Below are 18803 nucleotides of genomic sequence, written 5' to 3' on the forward strand. Positions count from 1 at the left end.
GCTTCTGAAATCTACTTCTTATTTTGCAAATTTAAACTTTCCATATCTCTGTTTCTGTTTTGCTTCAAAATTTCCAGATCTTGCATCAAAATATATTCAACATCAAGAGCAGTGGGAAGGAGAAGAAAGGGTAGCAGTGGAGGAAGAAGAAGTGGTGGGTCGCCGGAATGGTGGTGGCTGGAGTTAACATGTCACCGGTGGGGTGGGTCAAGATTGGGGGAGAAGGTGGGGGAATTAGATTTCCCACCCCTGGGTTTAGAATTGCCACCCCATTTAAAAGTGGGGAAAAACCAATATTGCCCCTCCGTGTTTTAGTCCGAATGTATAACATTCGGACTCCTCCGAATTTTCAAATGTCGGACTCAGTTAATAATAGAACAAAACTATCAATTCAGATTCACATTTGTAACGGGACAGAACATCAACTCTCGGACTGGTTCAGGAGAAGCGACCCAGAGGCACCCAAATCGACCCACACATCACGACCAAAAGCAACCAAGAATCATCTGTGATTCAAAACCGACCACACTGAGGTAATTTGTTGGAATCCACGACCAAGAATCATGTGTATTTTGAATCATGTGTATTTTGATGAGTTAGTGTTGTAATTTCAAATTTAGGGTTTCAAATTTAGGTATTTCAGATTAGGTTAGGTTTCGAATCCCTTTTTATGAGTTGATTTGGTGAAATTTCATTCCTATTGTGATTTCTGGGGTATATGGGGTTCTGAGGTGCGAATTTGGGGATATTCGTACTCCGAATCTTGAAGATTCGGACTGGTTCAGGACTTCAAGATTCGGACTGGTCCAGGACTTCAAGATTCGGACTTGAGAGATTCAGTACTGTCTCTCCTATTGCTTCTGTTATTGTTTTTCATGATAAGATGAATGGGGTGAAGATAATTTCCATGCTTTTGGCTATCTTAGGGTAGTGGTTAAGGACATAACCAACTTGAGATTTCACATTTGAATTTCATAACATTATTTGAATTGTATTGAAATTTCATAACATTAGTTTACTGTGTATACTTGTGGATTGCTTCAACTAGTTAGTTACTCATTACATAGCTATTAATCTGTTTTCCTTATTTTTTCTGATAGATTATGGCGAGGACAAAGCAAACTAAGAGGGTATCGTCTGAAGAGTTGGCCGATCGTCGTGCCTATCTCCACGCTTCTCATAGGCGAGGTGATCATGATACAGATGTGTCGACTTCTCGGAAGCGGGCTAGGAAGGGGGCTCCGAAGGCGACCACTGAGGTTCCTGCCCCTGCTACTGAGGTTCCTGCTACTCAGGTTCCTGATACTGAGGTTCCTGCCCCTGCTACTGAGGTTCCTGCTACTCAGGTTCCTGCTACTGAGGTTCCTGCTCTCTCGACGCCTGAGGTTACTGCTACTGAGGTTTCTCCTCAGTCGACGCCTGAGGTTACCGCCCATGATACTGTTGAGCCTTCCACCTCTTCACTTGATATTGATGCAGTTGAGGAGTCGGAGTCGGAGTCGGAGTCGGAGTCGGAGTCGGGGTCGGAGTCGGGGTCTGAGTCTGAGATTGAGGGTGAGGATGTAGAGGTAGAGGATCCGAATATGCCGCCGCTCCAGAGAGATCCACCGTTTCCTGGTGGGCCGGTTGAGTTGTCACTTCTGCAGCATTACCCGGATCACATAGCGCCGTGGACGTGGCATACCCTACTAGGCACCACTGACCCTCGTTATTCTGAGCGAGGTGATTTGAGGCTTGCCACTGCTGGTACGAAGCTCGGGCTGATGACGTGTGAGGGGGACAATTACAGGGAGGTCCGCTTGATTGTGGAGAGGAGCGGACTGTATCCACTGGTCAGGTGCAGCTATGTAGAGACGGATCCAGGGCTTATATCGGCCCTTGTGGAGAGGTGGCACGAGGAGACTAGTAGTTTCCACATGCCATTTGGGGAGATGACTGTCACCCTTGACGACGTCTCCGCTCTTCTTCACATCCCGGTTGGTGGGAGATTCTACACTCCAGGAGTGGCCTCGAGATATGATGTGGCAGAGACCTGCGCTTTGCTGTTAGGGGGGGATGCAGATTTGTACATGGCTGAGTTTGATAAGCTTAGGGGTCCGACTATGAGGTTCAGCTTCTTGCGAGACCTTTACCCGAAAGCTGTTGCAGGTTTGTTTCATTCATTATCTGAACTTTTTCCAACTATTATTTATATTTACTTAATCATAATTGGTATTACATTGTAATGTAGAGGGGCGGTACGAGCATGCAGCCAGGATGTACCTGATGCATCTTGTTGGCGCGACATTGTTCGCCGACAAGAGTGGGGGGCACTCATTCTCCGCCCGTTGGATAGGCATGCTACAGGATCTTGAGCGGGTGTCGGAGTTCGCGTGGGGCGCCATGGCCCTTGCCACGTTGTACGACCAGCTTGGACAGTCTTCTCGCAGCGGGGTCAAACAGTTGGCCGGTTACACTTCCCTGTTGATGGCCTGGGTCTTTGAGCACTTTCCAGACAGGCTCGTTCGCCGGTATGCGAACCCGGCTTACACAGAGGACCAGCCCAGAGCTCGTAGGTGGACAGAGTCACGGTCGGGGCATGCTAGGCTTGACGAGAGGCGAGTACTACTTGATGAGTTGACGGCCGACGACGTCACTTGGACTCCATATGAGGCCCACAGGGAATGGCGACAGCGGGATGAGAGGGCTTTGTTCTCAGGCTACATTCGGTGTCCCTATCCCCCTGCTGTGCGACCTCATCTTCCGGAGCGGGTCATGCGACAGTTTGGGTATATACAGACGATCCCGCGCCACCCTAGTGAGATGGATAGATCTCCCGCAGCTGAGGCTGTTGATGCGGCATTCGCAGGTTATGTGCAGTACTTGTTCCCTGAGGGCGACCCTGCTATAGAGGAGGGACAGGCTGTGGGCGGTTACATGGATTGGTACGCTAGAGTGTCTCATTGTTTCATCATACCGGATGAGAGGAGGATTGATCTCAGTGCCGTGGTAAATTTTAAATTTTATTTCTATTTTCTTTATGCACTTGTGGTTTTCTGTATGTGATTTACTAACAGCGTTTTTTTTATTATTTACTTTCAGGCTGCTTTGCGTAGGGCTTTAGAAGTCCTTGAGTTGTCACTTGAGGTGGATGATGCTTTGCTGCCAGGCACACAGGCCCGCGCTTTAACGGAGAGAGCACTTCGCATCCTCCAGGACTTGGCTGGGACACAGGGCATTGCTTACGCTGCTGGGAGAGGAGGTCTGGGAGCAGGTGGCCGAGTAGGTGGCCGAGCCAGCGGCCGAGCAGGTGGCCGAGCAGGTGGCCGGGAGGGCGGCAGGGCAGGAGCCAGGGGAGGTCGTAGGGGTAGGGGAGGTCGTCGGGGTAGGGGACAGTAGGGGACATTAGTTGTATGAGCATTTTGTTGACATTACTATTATGATATTAGGGGACTATGTATTTTGCACTACTATTTCGGATTAGTATGAGTTTTATCTTCACTTTAACGTATATTTTTTTTTTATTTTTCACTTTTACCCTAAACCCTAATAATTTGTGAGCTTTATCTTCACTTTAACATTTTTTTTTTCTTTTTCACTTTTATAATCAACCCTAATAATTTTAAAAATCAATAACTTTTATAACCAACCCTAATAATCGACCCTTGTAATGGAAACCAAAACCTGGCACTCAACAACACAAACCATTGTAATGAAGTTTAATCTTCAAGATATAATCCGAAACTTCAACCTTCGGATCAGTATGAAACTTCAACTTCCGGATTAGTATGAAACTTCAACTTCCGGACACCTCTGACAGATTCTACCACCTTTTTCAGCACCATTACTCCATAGCTTCACCTACCTCACCACCATTATGGCCTGCATAAACTCCTCAACCACCAAACCACCCCCCATTACATTTCACTTCTGATCACCCTCACTCCCTCACTTCCTCTTTTCTTACTACCCCTCAACCCCCCACCACCATCATTGCACCACCAACAACAACCTTCATGCACCACCAACAACAACCTTCATCAACCAGCACCACCTTGGTATGTATCATTGCACCCATTATAATTTGCCAATAATATACGTTTGTGTATATTTTCTACCATTTAAATTTCTCTTCATTTTTTGCCACCACCATCACTTCAACTTTTCTGCCCCGACATAAATCCGAATGTTCAAGTCTCGGATTAGTACGAAAGTTATAGTCTCGGATTAGTACGAGAGTTATAGTCTCGGATTAGTACGAATGTTCATTATACGGACTGTTAACCAGTGGCAGATTGGTTTATGCAGGCAGTATGACGAGCACATTTTTCTATGATGATGAAATGCTGCTTCTAAAACAAGATAATGATGTCAGTGAAGGAATGTTGCTTCAACAACAAGATAATGTTCAGCCTATAAGTGTGGATACCACTCATTTATGGTCGACCGATCAGGTATTCATTGCGTATACCATAATGACATTATTGTTTAGTGATGCTTGAATTGATTACTAATTTTAAAATGATATGTTACCACTGTACAGATATTTGAAACTGTTGATGACCTTAAACAATGGGCTAAGAATGTTGGGAAGGACAATGGATATGCGATTGTGACTGGAAGGTCTGATTATTCCAGAAAAGGTGGAAATATGTATATTGTTCTGCGGTGCTCGAAGCATGGTGTGTACATCCCGTACAAGTACCCTAAGTCCTTCAAGTACAACTCCACCGGATCACAAAAATGTGATTGTCCTTTTAAACTTAAAGGACGACCTACGGAGGGTGATAAAAATTGGTGGCTGAAAGTGTTGGAAGGGGTACACAACCATGAACCAGCTGGATCTTTGGTTGGCCATTCCTATGCTGGTCGACTAACAGAAGAAGAGAAGGTTCAAGTCGACAGCATGAATAACAATTGGGTCCCACCGAGACACATGTTGGCCACTTTGAAGGAAAATAATCCGGGTAACTTGTCTACCATCACTCAAGTGTATAATCGCTTCAAAAAAGTTAAAGAATTAGACCGCGGGCCACTTACAGAGATGCAATATTTGCTGAAGAAGTTGGCAGAAGCCAACTATGTTCACTTTGAAAGACATGAAGAAGATTCGGGTGTCATTATGGAACTTTTCTGGGCTCATCCTAATGCTATTAAACTCTTCAACACATTCCCTCACGTGGTAATCATGGATTGCACATACAAGACAAACAAATTTCAAATTCCATTGCTTGAAATGGTTGGCCTCACTTCTACTGGTCTGACTTACTCCATTGCATTTTGCTACATGACTCGTGAGCGCACACCTGACTATGTTTGGGCCTTGGAGTGCATGAAATCTCTACTTGCTGACCCTGCCCGATTACCTGGAGTGATTGTGACTGATAGGGAATTGGCTTTACTCAGTGCTGTTCGGAATATTTTTCCTGAGGCTACCCATTTACTATGCCTATTCCACATAAACAAGAATGTTGAGGCAAAGTGCAAATTGTGGGTTGACACAACGGATTTTAAAGCCTTAGTGATGCAAAAGTGGAATGAAGTGGTATATGCGGAAACAACTACACAATTTGAGGAGGAATGGAGCGACATGTGTGATATGTGTAAGGATCATCCAAAGTTCACATCGTACATTTATGACACTTGGTTGGTTCACAAGGAGAAATTTGTGAAGGCATGGACAAACAGAGTGAAGCATTTTGGAACGACAACAAGTAACAGGTACTACGCACATGCAATCTTGATAGACTTGCTTCATTTGATAGAATTGATTCATTTAATAGGCTTGTTTCATTTTTTGTATGCATTTGATAGACTTGTTTCATTTGATAGAATTGATTCATTTGATAGGCTTGTTTCATTTTTTGTATGCATTTGATAGGCTTGATAGACTAGCTTCATGTTTGTATGCAGGGCTGAAAGTGCACATGCAAGCTTGAAGAAGATGCTTAGGAATGGCAAGGGTAACCTGTGCGATTCATGGGAAGCAATTGATAGGTTGACCATTGTACGCCACAATGCAATACAAGCATCGTTTGAGCGCAGTATTAACATTGTAGAGCACCGTTTCAAGTCTCCAATGTATAAGAATATGAGAGGATTCGTTGCTAAACATGCACTTCACCTAATGTATGATGAACAAAACAGATTTTGGGGTCATGGTGAGAAATGCGGTTGCGTGATGAAAGTCACTCATGGACTACCTTGCGCTTGTGCACTTCAGAGTATTGCCTCAATTCCGTATGCAGCAGTTGATCCATTCTGGAAGATACTTTCTTGGGAACAAGTGCCTGTTGTGGAGAGTCAAACCTCAAACAGTGGATGCATGCCGCTAGAGATTGAGGCTTTGTGGGCTCATTTCAATACCTTGGATGATGCGGGCCAAAGTATGCTGAGAAGGAAGCTTAAAGAGCTTTATTGTCCTCAAATCAGTTCATTGTGTCCTCCTGAAGTGAAGATAAAGCACAATCAATCGTCCAAGGAGAGGAAAACCAAACCTCCCAGAGGTCAATCAATAGGATCCACCCAGCGTGACCTTTCACATTGGGAACATGTTGACAATCAGACCAAAGAACAAGAATCGAAAGCTAGCAAGAGGAAACCTAGGCTCACCAAAACTCCTAAAACAACTCCAACATCGCAAGCTCCTAAGTCAAAGAACAAGATGGCTATGACGGCCACCGGCTCCAAAATCTACTTACCGGAGTTGCCATCTTTTTTATGGCCATATATACATGAAGTGATAGATGTTGTCGGGGATGGTAATTGTGGATACAGAGCCGTCGCTGCATTGCTGGACCTTCAGAACGGTCAGGACGGTTGGCCTTGGGTTAGGGAAGAGCTGATTGTAGAACTCACACTCTATGAGAAACACTATACACGCATGTGGGGTTATGATGTGGTACAAGCCATGCACAATCGTCTCACTCTCCCTCCTGATGGTAGAGCCACTAAAGCCAGATGGATGCATCTACCGGAGATGGGGTACCTTATTGCTAACCGGTTTCGGGTGGTTTTCATCTCCATCTCGTTAAAATCTAGTTACACTTACCTTCCGATGAGAGGAGGCGCCCCACCGTTAGAACATCCTGTCATAGCTATTGGTCATGTGACCAATCACTTTGTACAGGTATATCCTCAATTAAATACATATCTTCTTTTTTATTAATACACTCTCTTGTCACGTTAAACAATTTATATTGAAATATATCTAATTTTACTACTATACTCTTAAATGTAGCTGAAGTTGGTGTCTGGACATCCTATGCCGCCAATTGCTCCCCAATGGGAATACAACGTTGAAGAACCCGAGTCCGAATGGTGTAAACCGTATAAAGAGCGTTTGGATAGATTTATGGCTGAACACACTGTTTGGATTGGTCCTTGTGTTATTACCAACTTTGATTTAACAGACATAACAGAAGATTGATAATATGATTCATGTTTGTAATGTTGTAACCATGTCTGTAACCATATTATTAGCAAGAATATTTTCCTACATATATTAAGACAATGCTCCAGTATTGTAACGAGGTCTGTTTGTCCCATATTATTGTCACTGCATTTTCACGTTTCTGTCTGTGACAGTATCTGGTTTTAGAGGTACGAATCTTGAAGTTTCATATTAATCCGGGTTTTCAACTCTCGGACGTCTTAAAAAGGGGGGTGGTAAATTTAATTATGAATCAGTCCGGAACTTATAGTCCTGGATTGATCCGAAACTTAAAGTCCTGGAGTGATCCGAAACTTATAGTCCTGGATCACCCTTATCAAGCAGCAGAATGCCTACACAACCAACTCTGACCACCATCAATTACAATCTCAACCACCATCACTGCCTACACAACCAACTCTGACCACCATTAATCTTCACCACCAACCCCATTACTCATTCCTCCTACACCATAAATCCCTTTACTTCCTATATTAGTCCCCTATGCACCAAAGGCATCCTCCACCATTACATTACTTCCCTTCTTCCCTTGTTGCAGGAAATAACCAGAAGAAATGGAACAAGATCCACCATCAACCTTCATCCGCCCTTGCAAACGCCAAGACAACCTTGCCTCCAGCTCTCGTCCTCTCATTCCCGGCCCAGCTGGCGCCGTCCAGGCCGCCATGATTCACCGCAGATCCACCGACGACAAACCAAACAGTTCAACCCAACAATTCGTTAGGCAAGTCCTCCAAGACGGCCACGACACCGATCCCGATTTCCAATCCAATGCTTGGCTTTCAGCCCTGCAATTAAACGGATCTGCCACTCCTCTGGATGCAATCACTCACCATCATGAAAGAGTAGATCACGTCATCGGTGTTATCAAATCCTGCAATCCCAATGGGTTTGGAGATGCAACAGTTACACTCAAGGTATTTCCTTATTCCTCCTTATATTTCAGTGAAATGATTCATGTTTCTCTCATGACATCTGAGATTGAGATTCAGGACCCTACGGGCACTGTTGGCGCTAGTATCCATCACAAGGTCTTCACTGAAAGCGTATTTGCGAAAGACATAACTGTTGGATCTGTTCTGCTTCTCCAAAAGGTTAATCTATAGGCAACTTTAACATTTTAAGCTTCTTTGGACAACTTGGACATCACATCGTTTCTTCACTTTGCTTTCAGGTCGCTGTGTTCTCTCCTAGAAAGTCTAATTGTTATCTGAATATAACCTTGTCCAATGTAGTCAAGGTATGATAATCTTCTTCCACATCTAAAATAAAGCATTTGAATCTTTTCCACATCTACAACAAAGCATTTGAATCTGTTTTCATTATACAGGTATTTTCAAAGGACAGTGCACCTCCACCTGGAAGCTTCACAAACATAACAGAAGATTAATATTAGTTCTTTACTAATCTATATTAAGGACTATTTGTGTAACTTTTGAAATGCTGAACTTAGATTTCGTATTGTTATTTTGCTTTACTTTTCTAATGCTTAACTTGGATTATTGTATTGTAATTTTGTTTAAATTGGATTATGTAACTTTTCAATTTTAAAGTCATGTTATATTTGCTGCAATTGGACTAAAGTCATGTTATTTTAACTGTAATTAAAGAATCCGAAGGTTTAACTCTCGGACTAGTCCAGAACATCAACCTCTGGACTGGTATGGAGGTTTAAGTCCCGGAGGGTATTCCCGACATTTTTTTAAAAAGACTAGGGTGGCAATTCTAAACCCAGGGGTGGGAAATCTAATTCCCAGAAGGTGGGGGTGGGTTGGGGAAGAAGAAGGGTGTTTTTGTAAATTAATATATAATTAACAAATGAATTGTTTTAATGCTAATTTATCTGAACCGTTAAAATTTAAAAATATCATATCTAACGGTGCATATGAAACTGAAGCACCGTGTGTCAGGCGAAACCGGTAAACATGGATTAGTACTAAACCAAGCTTTTAAAAAAAGAATCAAGATCATTTTGTCATCTAATGTATTATGTCTTGCTGCTTGTCCTGTTTCCACCTCCCTCATACATATATTCTCCACAAATGAATTATATTCATACATAACACCTTGAATCCTCCGAGAGGTGGGAGCTGATTACAAAGTGCCAGTTTTGTACACATAGAAATCACCACCATGGGAAAGAGTTTAAGTCATGCATCACACAAAATTTCTAAGAAAGAGAAACAACAACTCAACACCTTGATTAAGGCTTCAAGGCCAAAGGTCTACATCACTGATTGTTCAACCTTCAAGGAGTTAGTTCAAGAGGTAACTGGCAATGGAAGCTCAACCACTTCGCTTATGATTGGATTCCCGTTGGTACAAGTACAAACGGATGTTAGCACTGACTTCGAGACAAAAAGTGAACATGTCTCTTCTTATGGATCGGATGAAAGTCTGTTCACGTTTAACTCAACTGGTATTCAAACACACACGGCTTCTTTTGAACCCAAGAGGGTTGAGGCTTGCCCTCTTATACAAGCTGAGGTTCTTCAATGGAACCACCCTGAAACTAGAACTGAGGTTTCAATTTCACCTGAAGCAACAGCAGATTCATCTGAGCTATGCTATGTTCCTGTGTTGAATGAAGAATTTGATCAAGTGTTGAACCAGATATGTTTGGAAGATGTAGTTTTAGAAGCCTCCATGGCAAGCCATACTCTAGATCATTTGTGGGCATATCAAAATCTTGAATCACTACTTTTTGATGTTGAACCTAATGATCCCCACATCAATTGCCATGCACAAATTGAGCAAGATTTCAGCATATACAACTATGAGTTGTCTGGATAGCTATGAAAGTGTCTGCTTCATGGAAGATCAATCAAAATGCTTCAATCATGAAATTTTGTTTCTTTATTTTCTTCTACTGTTCATATAGTACAATGTATAGCAGAAAATGTATTCATTCCAATGTTTATTACTTTATAATTTTTTAAACACATACTATTTATATAGCCTGTCCATTTATTCATTGACGCATATGATTTGGACTGATGACAACTCATGAAAAAAGCAGAAAACATGTAAAACTATGTAGTAAGCTAATCAAACCACACAACAAGCATAACATTAAAAGAAAACCACAACTTGTAAGACTTGAATAGAAGTAAAAGCAGGCTGCATTGTTAAGATTGAAAACAAGCCATGTTGCAAACTAGAGTAAATACACTGTTAAGGATCCATATTCTCTCCTCTGCCATCGCTCTTGTTAGCATACATATAAGGAACAAATTTTCCCATCCCAAAAAAAGCATCTTTCAAGCCTGAGAAATGAGGCATCCAACTCTTCAAACTTACACCAGAAGTGTTGTCTGAATCATTTCTGGCTTGAGCTTCGCTGCTTGGAGAACACATAGATGCAAGTCTATTATTACACACAAACTTTGCCTTTTCTACAGTACTTCCGAGACTCATGGATGGTAAAACATGAGGTAGATTAAATAATTGTGATATTTGTGAAGGTGTAAGAGAGTACATGGATCCAAATTGCCAGCTCATATAGTCACTGCAGTTGCTATACATATGAGGAACCCACTTGCCTGCTGCAAAACCAGCATCCTTCAAGCCTGAGAATGAATGCATGAAACTTTTCATTGATAAACCTGACGTCTGATCTCCAACACTGCTCACGTGAGCTTCGAGACTTGAAGGAAGCATCGATCTAAGACTATTCCATTTCCAGACAAATTCTTCCCTTTCTCCAATCTTACTGAAACTCATGGAAAGTGCACCAGAAGATGGATTTAGTACCTCTGTGACTTCCCAAGGTGTAATAATGTATGAAGATTTAAATTGCCTGCTCATGATTTTTCTATTATGGATAGCTTGCTGAAGTTCTGCATCACTTGGCCACCATTGCTTCAGGCCATGAGCTGCAAGAAATTTCTGTTGTTCCTTGGAGACAACAAAAAAATTTGCAGTAATTTCCCCATTTGTAGGACCTATATTCTCCTTCTCAATCATCGTCTCTCCTGCGCCATCATTCTTGCGGACAAAAGGGTTAGGAACCCATTTGCAGACCCAATAAGCAGCATCCTTCAAACCAGATAACTGAGGTATCCAACCCCTCAAACCTACACCTGAAGTAATGCCTCCATCATCGATGACTTGAGCTTTCCCACTTAAATGAGGCACAAATAAAAGACTGTTCCATTTGCAGACAAATTCCTCCCTTTCTCGAATGCTACTGAGACTCATGGCAAGTGAAACAGAAGATGGATTCAGTAATTGTGTTATTTCCCAAGCTGTAGTGGGATATACTGATCTAAATATCCTGCTTATGAGTTGGTTATTATGGACACTTGGCCACCATTGTTCCAAGCCATGAGCTGCAAGAAATTTCTGCTTTTCCTTGGAGACAACAAACAGTTTCGCAGTAATTAGCCCATTTGGGGGCCCCGTATTCTCCTTCTCAAGCATCTTCTCTCCCACACCACCATTTTTGCTAACACACAGATAAGGAACCCTTTTGTAAACCCAATAAGCAGCATCCTTCATGCTAGATAACTGTGGCATCCAACCCTTGAAACCTACACCAAAAGCATTGTCTCCATCATTTCTAACCTGAGCTTCAGAGCTTGAATGAAGCATCGATTTAAGACTATTCCATTTCCACACAAATTCTTCCCTTTCTCCAATATTACTGAAACTCATGGAAAGTGCACCAGAAGATGGATTTAGTATTTCCATGACTTCCCAAGATGTGGTGTATAAGGAACTAACTTGCCTGCTTATGAGTTGGCTATTATGGATAGCTAGAAGTTCCTTTTCACTTGGCCACCATTGTTCTAGGCCATGAGCTGCAAGAAACTTCTGTTGTTCCTTGGAGACAACAAAGAACTTTTTCATCGTATCTCCAGTGCGATCATTCTTGCCAGCATGCAGATAAGGGACCCATTTGCATACCCAATAAACAGCATCATTCATGCAAGATAAGTGAGCTTTTGCACTTATAGTTAAATGAGGCACTGATCTAAGTACGTTCCAGACAAAATCTATCATTTGTCTAACATTTATGACACTCATGGCTAATGAAATAGAATATGGAGGCACGGATTGAAGTACATTCCAGACAAAACCTGTCATTTGTCTTATATTTATGACACTCATGGCTAATGAAATAGAATGTGGATAATAGAAGAGTATCACTTGAGAAAGTGTGCCAGTGTTCAAAGATCTGAGTTGCCTGCTCATAACTTTGCAACTACGGATATCCTGCTGAAGTTCTGCATCACTTGACCACCATTGTTTGAGGCCATGAGCCTCAAGAAATTTCTGGTTTTCCTTGTGGACAACAAACAATTTCGCTGCATTTTGCTCATCTGTAGGACCCCTATTCCTCATCTCAGTGATCTTCTCTCTTGTTCCACCATCAGTATGAATATAAAAGAAACTGATCCAATCATTGGTGTTAACATACAGATGAGGAACCCATTTGCATTTGCTCGTTCGAAAACATTCATCCATCAAGCCTGATAATCTAGCTATCAATCTCGTCAACTTCATACAGAGTGTTTTGTCATCATTGCTGGCTTGAGCCTCACTACCTGAAGGAAGCATAGATTTAACTATATTCCAGACATATTCTGCCATTTCTCCAATATTTTCAAGTCTCACAGCCAGTGAAACAGCAGGTGGATTAAACAAATGTGCCTCCACATTGATCCTTTCTTTTGCTAGCTCCTGTCCCACTTGAAGACCGAATCCGGCCCCCAAGGAATGCCCTGCAATGCACACATTACTGCTTCCATGTGTACTACAAATTGATTTTAGGACATCCATAGTTGCATTAAACCTAGCAGACCCTTTCAAGCTTTTCCACGCAACGAAACAGAGGTCATCTTCAATATCTCTTCGCATTGTAGGGCTTCTAAGTAATGTTCCTCTGAGTGCTAAAACGGCTCTGGGGGCACCACTTGGTCTAAATGGACTTAAGTCAGCTGCAGATCGATCCCACTCGAATATTGCACCGAAAATGGATCCATCTCTTTCATCAATCAACGTTTGTGTGAGCTTGTACTTAAAGGGAATCCAAAAATTTGGAGCTTGAGCATTTTCTTGTGTTCTGTTCTCCTGTCTATCTTGTTCAAGCAAGTAAACTGCCTGTATAAGGCTTGCAATGGCGGTTCGTTTATAATTTGTATCCTCCCTGTATCCAACAAAATACTTATCAGCAGCATGCTCATATAGAAAAGAATGTGATTGTCACTAAAACTAGTGGTGCTTTTCCATCAGATTATAGAAGACAAATGAAGAACAAAGGGCTCTTTGCTAGAGTTAGCGTCAACATGGTATTCTCAGATTCACATGCTATACAATAAACAAATATAGGATTATAACTTCCACATTGTAAAGCCACTCCGACTGACAGTTTATGGCAACTAAATAATTATATATATGGCAACTAAAATAAGATAAATACCATTGACCTCTGCAGTTTAGGATACCCCTCATTATAACGTTTTTTATTTTTTTGTGGGTGCACCACATGAAACAATTGTTTTCGAGCCCATAACATTCACATCATGGTGGAGTTAGCTCTTGCAATGAGGTTTTTTCCATTTACAAGACTCGAACTCAAGACCTTACTTAAGGAAATCAGACATGTACAACAACAACCAACCGCCCGTTGGTATACCCCGTTATTATATGAAATTGAAGCAACCCGCCTCCAAGTTATTAAAATAGAAAAAACCCAGTTGAAAATTTTGGCTAAATTTGTCCATTGAATGTTGGTTCCTTGATTTCCTTCAGTCAGAAATAGTAAATTCAAAAGCCATGCAAACCCATTTGGTAAAGTTGGCAGGTTTATACTCTTATGTTACAACCCATTAAGCCAACATCCTCAAAATCAATCAACAACAAAAAAAATGAGACTCAGAAACAAGAAATCAGTTCATGCATGCTATAGTTTTGCTTTGTCTCTACACCTAAATAACATCAACAAACTCTTCACATATAAAACCAAGCATCAACAATTTGTTGCCAAGGAATCATCAAATCCATGAGTGCAAGAGTAAAGTGATCTGAGAAATGAAGTGGATTATAGTGATACTAACCAGGTAGAACTAGAACTGATAAGGTCCCTCCAATTAAGGGTGACCAAGCTGCGAGGGGCAGATGTTTTGCCATCTAAGTGAGCTTCAAGGAGAACAAGTTGGTTTGCCATCAATGTAGCAAAGATTCAAAGGTTTCAATTTGAAGTACTCATCAGATTGAAGAAGAGGTCATCATATAAGACGAGTGCATGAGTTGACTGGACAAAGACTGAGATCAAAAGTGTCTTCTTCCTGGAAGATAAACAGATGGTGACATGGTGTGTACTTTACTGCTTTTCCTGTTAGTGCGCATTATGACATGGTAGAAAATGAGCTCTGGATTTGGCACCCCAGGGCTTAGAAATGGCACCCCAGATTTTTTAAAAAATGCCAGAACTACCCTTTCGGACACCGGGTATCCGTAACACTTCGGAATCCAAAGTTTCGAATAATACCTTGTTGAATCTGACACTTAAATGACAGACATAATTCGGAAACGTACAATCCGAAGTACTTCGGATTCGTTGAATCCGAAAACCTGTCGCACACTGCCACCTTTTGAGCACCATTACTCCTCCACCACCAACTCCATCACCATTACTCATCCACCACCAACCCCATCACCACCCCCCCATTACAATCAGATTCAAAAAACTCCACCACCACCACTCTTCCTCTTCTTCCTCCACGTTTGTTTTCCTCCCCCTCACCACCATCTCCTTCCAAGTTCCACTTGCTCCACCCTCAACCACCATCTCCTTCCAAGTTCCACCTTGCTACCAAGTTCCTTCTGGTAAGTTTCATTTCTCTCCCCCTTCATATCCTGCTTTACTTATCATTGTAGTTACATTTCATTGTTGTTTGTTGGAAGTTCGTTTTGCACCACCATTGTTTGCTTGTATTCTGATGCTGTCGAGCTTGATACGGATTGTCTGTATCCGAACGAGTTCGGATTGTCTGTATCGGAACGAGTTCGGAATCCCAATGTCCGAAGTAGTTAACCAGTTGCAGTTTGTTACATGCAGGCTGAATGACTGAACCGTACCTATATGAAGAAGATTTACTGGTTGATGCCGCATGCGATGCCGCATGCGGTTCTGGGAATGTTGAGCCTCCTAGCAATATCATTCCGTGGGTGCCCCCTCGTATAAGCGTGGACGCCACACATTTATTTACAACTGACCAGGTATTCATTGAATAATTTTTGTTGGAACATACTACTATGTATTTGGAAAATGATGTGATGATCATTGAATAATTAGTGATGGTTGGTAGGATGTTTTATTTCTAAAGCAATATGTTATCATTGAACAGATATTTGATACTCGTGATGAGCTTGAACAATGGGCTAAGAATGTTGGAAAGGCGAATGGTTATGTGCTGGTGATTGCAAGGTCTGACTATGCTATAAGTGGAGGAAAGGTATTTGTTACTATTAAGTGTGCAAAGCATGGTATTTACAGGCCATACAAGGACCCGAATACATTCAAGTACAAAAAGACCGCATCACAAAAGACTGATTGTAAGTTTAATCTCAAAGGACGACCTACGAAGGGTGATAGAATGTGGTGGCTGAAAGTGATGGATGGTAAACACAACCATGAACCAGCTAAATCACTAGTTGGCCACCCCTACGTTGGTCGACTAACAGAGGAAGAGAAGGGGCTTGTGGGCACCATGACTAGTACTTGGACTCCACCGAGACAAATACTAGCGGCATTGAAGGAAAACAATCCAAGTAACTTGACTACAATCACTCAAGTTTACAGTTGCAACAAAAGGTTTAAAAAAGAGGAGAGGGGACCATTGACAGAAATGCAACATTTGATGAAGAAGTTGGTAGAAGCCAAGTATGTTCACTTTGAAAGGCAACAAGCTGATTCAAGTGAGATTAGGGATCTCTTTTGGGCTCATCCTGATGCGGTCAGACTCTTCAACACATTCCCTCATGTGGTCATCATGGATTGCACCTACAAGATAAACAGATATCAGATCCCCTTGCTTGAAATGGTTGGTCTCACTTCTACGGGGTTGACTTTCTCCATAGCATTTTGCTACATAGTTAGGGAGCACACAATTGACTATGTTTGGGCCTTGGAGTGCATGAAGTCTCTTATTGCCGATGATGCCAGATTACCTCAAGTGATTGTGACTGACAGAGATTTGGCTTTACTGAGTGCTGTTAAGCAATGTCTTCCCAATTGTACCAATTTATTATGCCGGTTCCACATAAACAAGAATGTGGAGGCAAAGTGCAAAGTGTTGATTGGCACGGATGATTTTGCCCTTTCAGTGATGGAGAACTGGAAATGCCTGATTTATGCTGAAACAGTGGAACAATTTGATGAGGAATGGAAGGAAATGTGTGTCATGTGTAAGGACTTCCCAGATTTCATATCCTACATTTCTACTACATGGTTAAAGCACAAGGAGAAATTTGTGAGTGCGTGGACCAATTCTGTGTTGCATTTTGGAACTACAACGAGTAACAGGTACAATGCACACTTTATTGGTTGTGATCTTTCATTTCATAGTCTTGCTTTATTACCAGAAATTGATAGAGTATGATCTTTTGTATGTAGGGCTGAAAGTGCACACTCAACCTTGAAGAGGATGCTGAAAGACGGCAGAGGTGACTTGTGCGCCTCGTGGGATGCAGTGGATAGGTTGACCACTGTACGACACAATGAAATCAAGGCATCATTTGAGCGCAGTATCAACCTTGTAGAACATCGTTTCAAGTCGCCCATGTATACAAATATCAGGGGATTTGTGTCCAGAAAGGCCATGCAACTCATGGAAGATGAACAGAACAGAGTGATGCGTGATGGTTGTGGATGCGCATTCCAAGTTACCCATGGGCTTCCTTGTGCGTGTGCACTTCATAGTTATGATAGAATTCCGTATGAGGCAATCCATACTTTCTGGAAGATACTTGGTTGGGACCATGTACCCATTGGGAGTCAAGCCTCAAACCAAGGAGACCTCAAGTCAGAGATTGATGGCTTGACCGCTTATTTCAACACTTTGGATGTTGCGGGCCAAAGTATGCTAAGGAGGAAGGTAAAAGAGCTCTATTGTCCTTCTAGTAGTTCACTGTGTCCTCCTCAAGTGAAGATAAAGCCCAAGCGCTCGTCCAAGGCTATGGAGAGTAAACCACCTAGTCAACAAAAACCATCCTTACAACGTGATCCTTGTTATTGGGAACATGTTAACAATAGCCTCAAGCCAACACCTAACAAAGTCTCTTGTCCTCGAAGCAAGAAGTCTAAGAAGAGCAAGCAGTCCTCCACCAGCATATACTTGGATGATTTGCCATCTTTCTTCCATCAATATATAGAAAAAGTCATAGATGTTATTGCAGATGGTAATTGTGGTTATAGATCAGTTGCTGCATTGTTCAGACCCGACATAGGTCAAGACGGTTGGCCTTTGATTAGGGAAGTGTTGCTTGTAGAACTCTCAGAGAATACCGCTTACTATAGCAACATATTTGGTTATGAGAGGGTTCAGTCTCTACAAAATCGTCTCATCCTTCCGATTGGTACAATTGCAACGGAAGACAAGTGGATGTCTCTACCGGAGATGGGGTACCTCATTGCTACGAGGTTGCAAGTTGTCTTCATCTCCATTTCACTAAAAGGTTGTTACACTTATCTGCCATTGAGAGGAGGCGCCCCACCGGAAGTACATCCCGTTATAGCAGTTGGTCACGTCACCAACCACTTTGTTCAGGTATAACTTTTATGAAGTACCTTACACTCGCTTGTCACGTTAAATTAGTATACTTTGTACTCAGCCACTTTGTTCTTATCTAACTTTATTGCTATACTCTCAAATGTAGCTCAAGCTTAAGCCGGGACATCCTATGCCAACAATAGCTCCCCAATGGCCGTTTTTGGCCAAAGAACCCACCGACCAATGGATCTTCCCGTATGCGGCGCGTTTGGCTACATTTACGGCAGAATTGAATGCTTGGATTGATCCTACGGGTGGTCCTCAAGAGAATGTCTTTATAGACCTTGGAGAAGATTGAGACTAGGATTGATGTTTGTAGCAATGACATATGTACAACTAATTAGAAGTTCAAAGTATTATGATGTAGTATTAAACTATTTCTCATGTGCATTTTATCTGTTTCTGCCCTGCAATGTAGCTGGTTATGAGAACTTGTGATTCTGCCTGCATTGTTTCTGGTACTGTCATTTTAACTGGTTAAGCAAATTTCGGAACTTTGGTTTCCGAAGTACTTCGGAAGGCTAATGTCCGTATTATTAGAGTCAGGTAAAATGCCACCCCATTTGTTTTCACCATTCGGAAGGCTCTAGTCC

At 42.1% G+C, this 18803-nt stretch overlaps 5 protein-coding genes across 7 annotated transcripts; 4 read left to right on the plus strand and 1 right to left on the minus strand.

The window, feature by feature from the left end:
* The first annotated feature begins 235 nt into the window (after positions 1-235).
* On the plus strand, positions 236-4206 carry LOC130733232 (protein MAIN-LIKE 1-like). 2 transcript variants are annotated; one of them, XM_057585357.1, is made up of 4 exons: positions 236-533; positions 1101-2148; positions 2231-2988; positions 3082-4205. In XM_057585357.1, exons 2-4 carry the CDS (start codon positions 1104-1106, stop codon positions 3376-3378), a joined length of 2100 nt encoding a protein of 699 aa, XP_057441340.1. In that variant the 5' UTR covers positions 236-533; positions 1101-1103; the 3' UTR covers positions 3379-4205. The 2 variants fall into 2 exon arrangements, with proteins under 2 accessions (XP_057441340.1, XP_057441341.1); XM_057585358.1 differs by lacking the exon at positions 236-533 and having other exon boundaries at positions 604-2148; positions 3082-4206.
* Positions 4207-4292: 86 nt separating this feature from the next.
* Positions 4293-7623, plus strand: LOC130709529 (uncharacterized). The gene is made up of 4 exons (XM_057558945.1): positions 4293-4433; positions 4523-5700; positions 5893-7108; positions 7220-7623. The coding sequence occupies exons 1-4, from the start codon at positions 4293-4295 to the stop codon at positions 7406-7408; spliced, it is 2724 nt and encodes a 907-aa protein (XP_057414928.1). The 3' UTR covers positions 7409-7623.
* A 599-nt stretch (positions 7624-8222) lies between these two features.
* On the plus strand, positions 8223-9152 carry LOC130733233 (uncharacterized). 2 transcript variants are annotated; one of them, XR_009017434.1, is made up of 4 exons: positions 8223-8349; positions 8425-8526; positions 8607-8672; positions 8763-9152. XR_009017434.1 is itself a non-coding variant. In XM_057585359.1 (3 exons), the coding sequence occupies exons 1-3, from the start codon at positions 8401-8403 to the stop codon at positions 8820-8822; spliced, it is 252 nt and encodes an 83-aa protein (XP_057441342.1). In that variant the 5' UTR covers positions 8393-8400; the 3' UTR covers positions 8823-9152. The 2 variants fall into 2 exon arrangements, 1 of the variants encoding a protein (XP_057441342.1); XM_057585359.1 differs by lacking the exon at positions 8223-8349 and having other exon boundaries at positions 8393-8526.
* Positions 9153-10504: 1352 nt separating this feature from the next.
* Positions 10505-14747, minus strand: LOC130733234 (uncharacterized). The gene is made up of 2 exons (XM_057585360.1): positions 14494-14747; positions 10505-13583 (listed from the first exon to the last, which is right to left on the minus strand). The coding sequence occupies exons 1-2, from the start codon at positions 14601-14603 to the stop codon at positions 10607-10609; spliced, it is 3087 nt and encodes a 1028-aa protein (XP_057441343.1). The 5' UTR covers positions 14604-14747; the 3' UTR covers positions 10505-10606.
* A 115-nt stretch (positions 14748-14862) lies between these two features.
* Positions 14863-18723, plus strand: LOC130709646 (protein FAR1-RELATED SEQUENCE 5-like). The gene is made up of 5 exons (XM_057558966.1): positions 14863-15265; positions 15484-15658; positions 15787-16964; positions 17055-18207; positions 18317-18723. Exons 2-5 carry the CDS (start codon positions 15503-15505, stop codon positions 18506-18508), a joined length of 2679 nt encoding a protein of 892 aa, XP_057414949.1. The 5' UTR covers positions 14863-15265; positions 15484-15502; the 3' UTR covers positions 18509-18723.
* Positions 18724-18803: the final 80 nt, after the last annotated feature.

Source organism: Lotus japonicus, chromosome 1 (genome assembly GCF_012489685.1).
Source record: "Lotus japonicus ecotype B-129 chromosome 1, LjGifu_v1.2".
Classification (NCBI taxonomy): Eukaryota; Viridiplantae; Streptophyta; class Magnoliopsida; order Fabales; family Fabaceae; genus Lotus; species Lotus japonicus.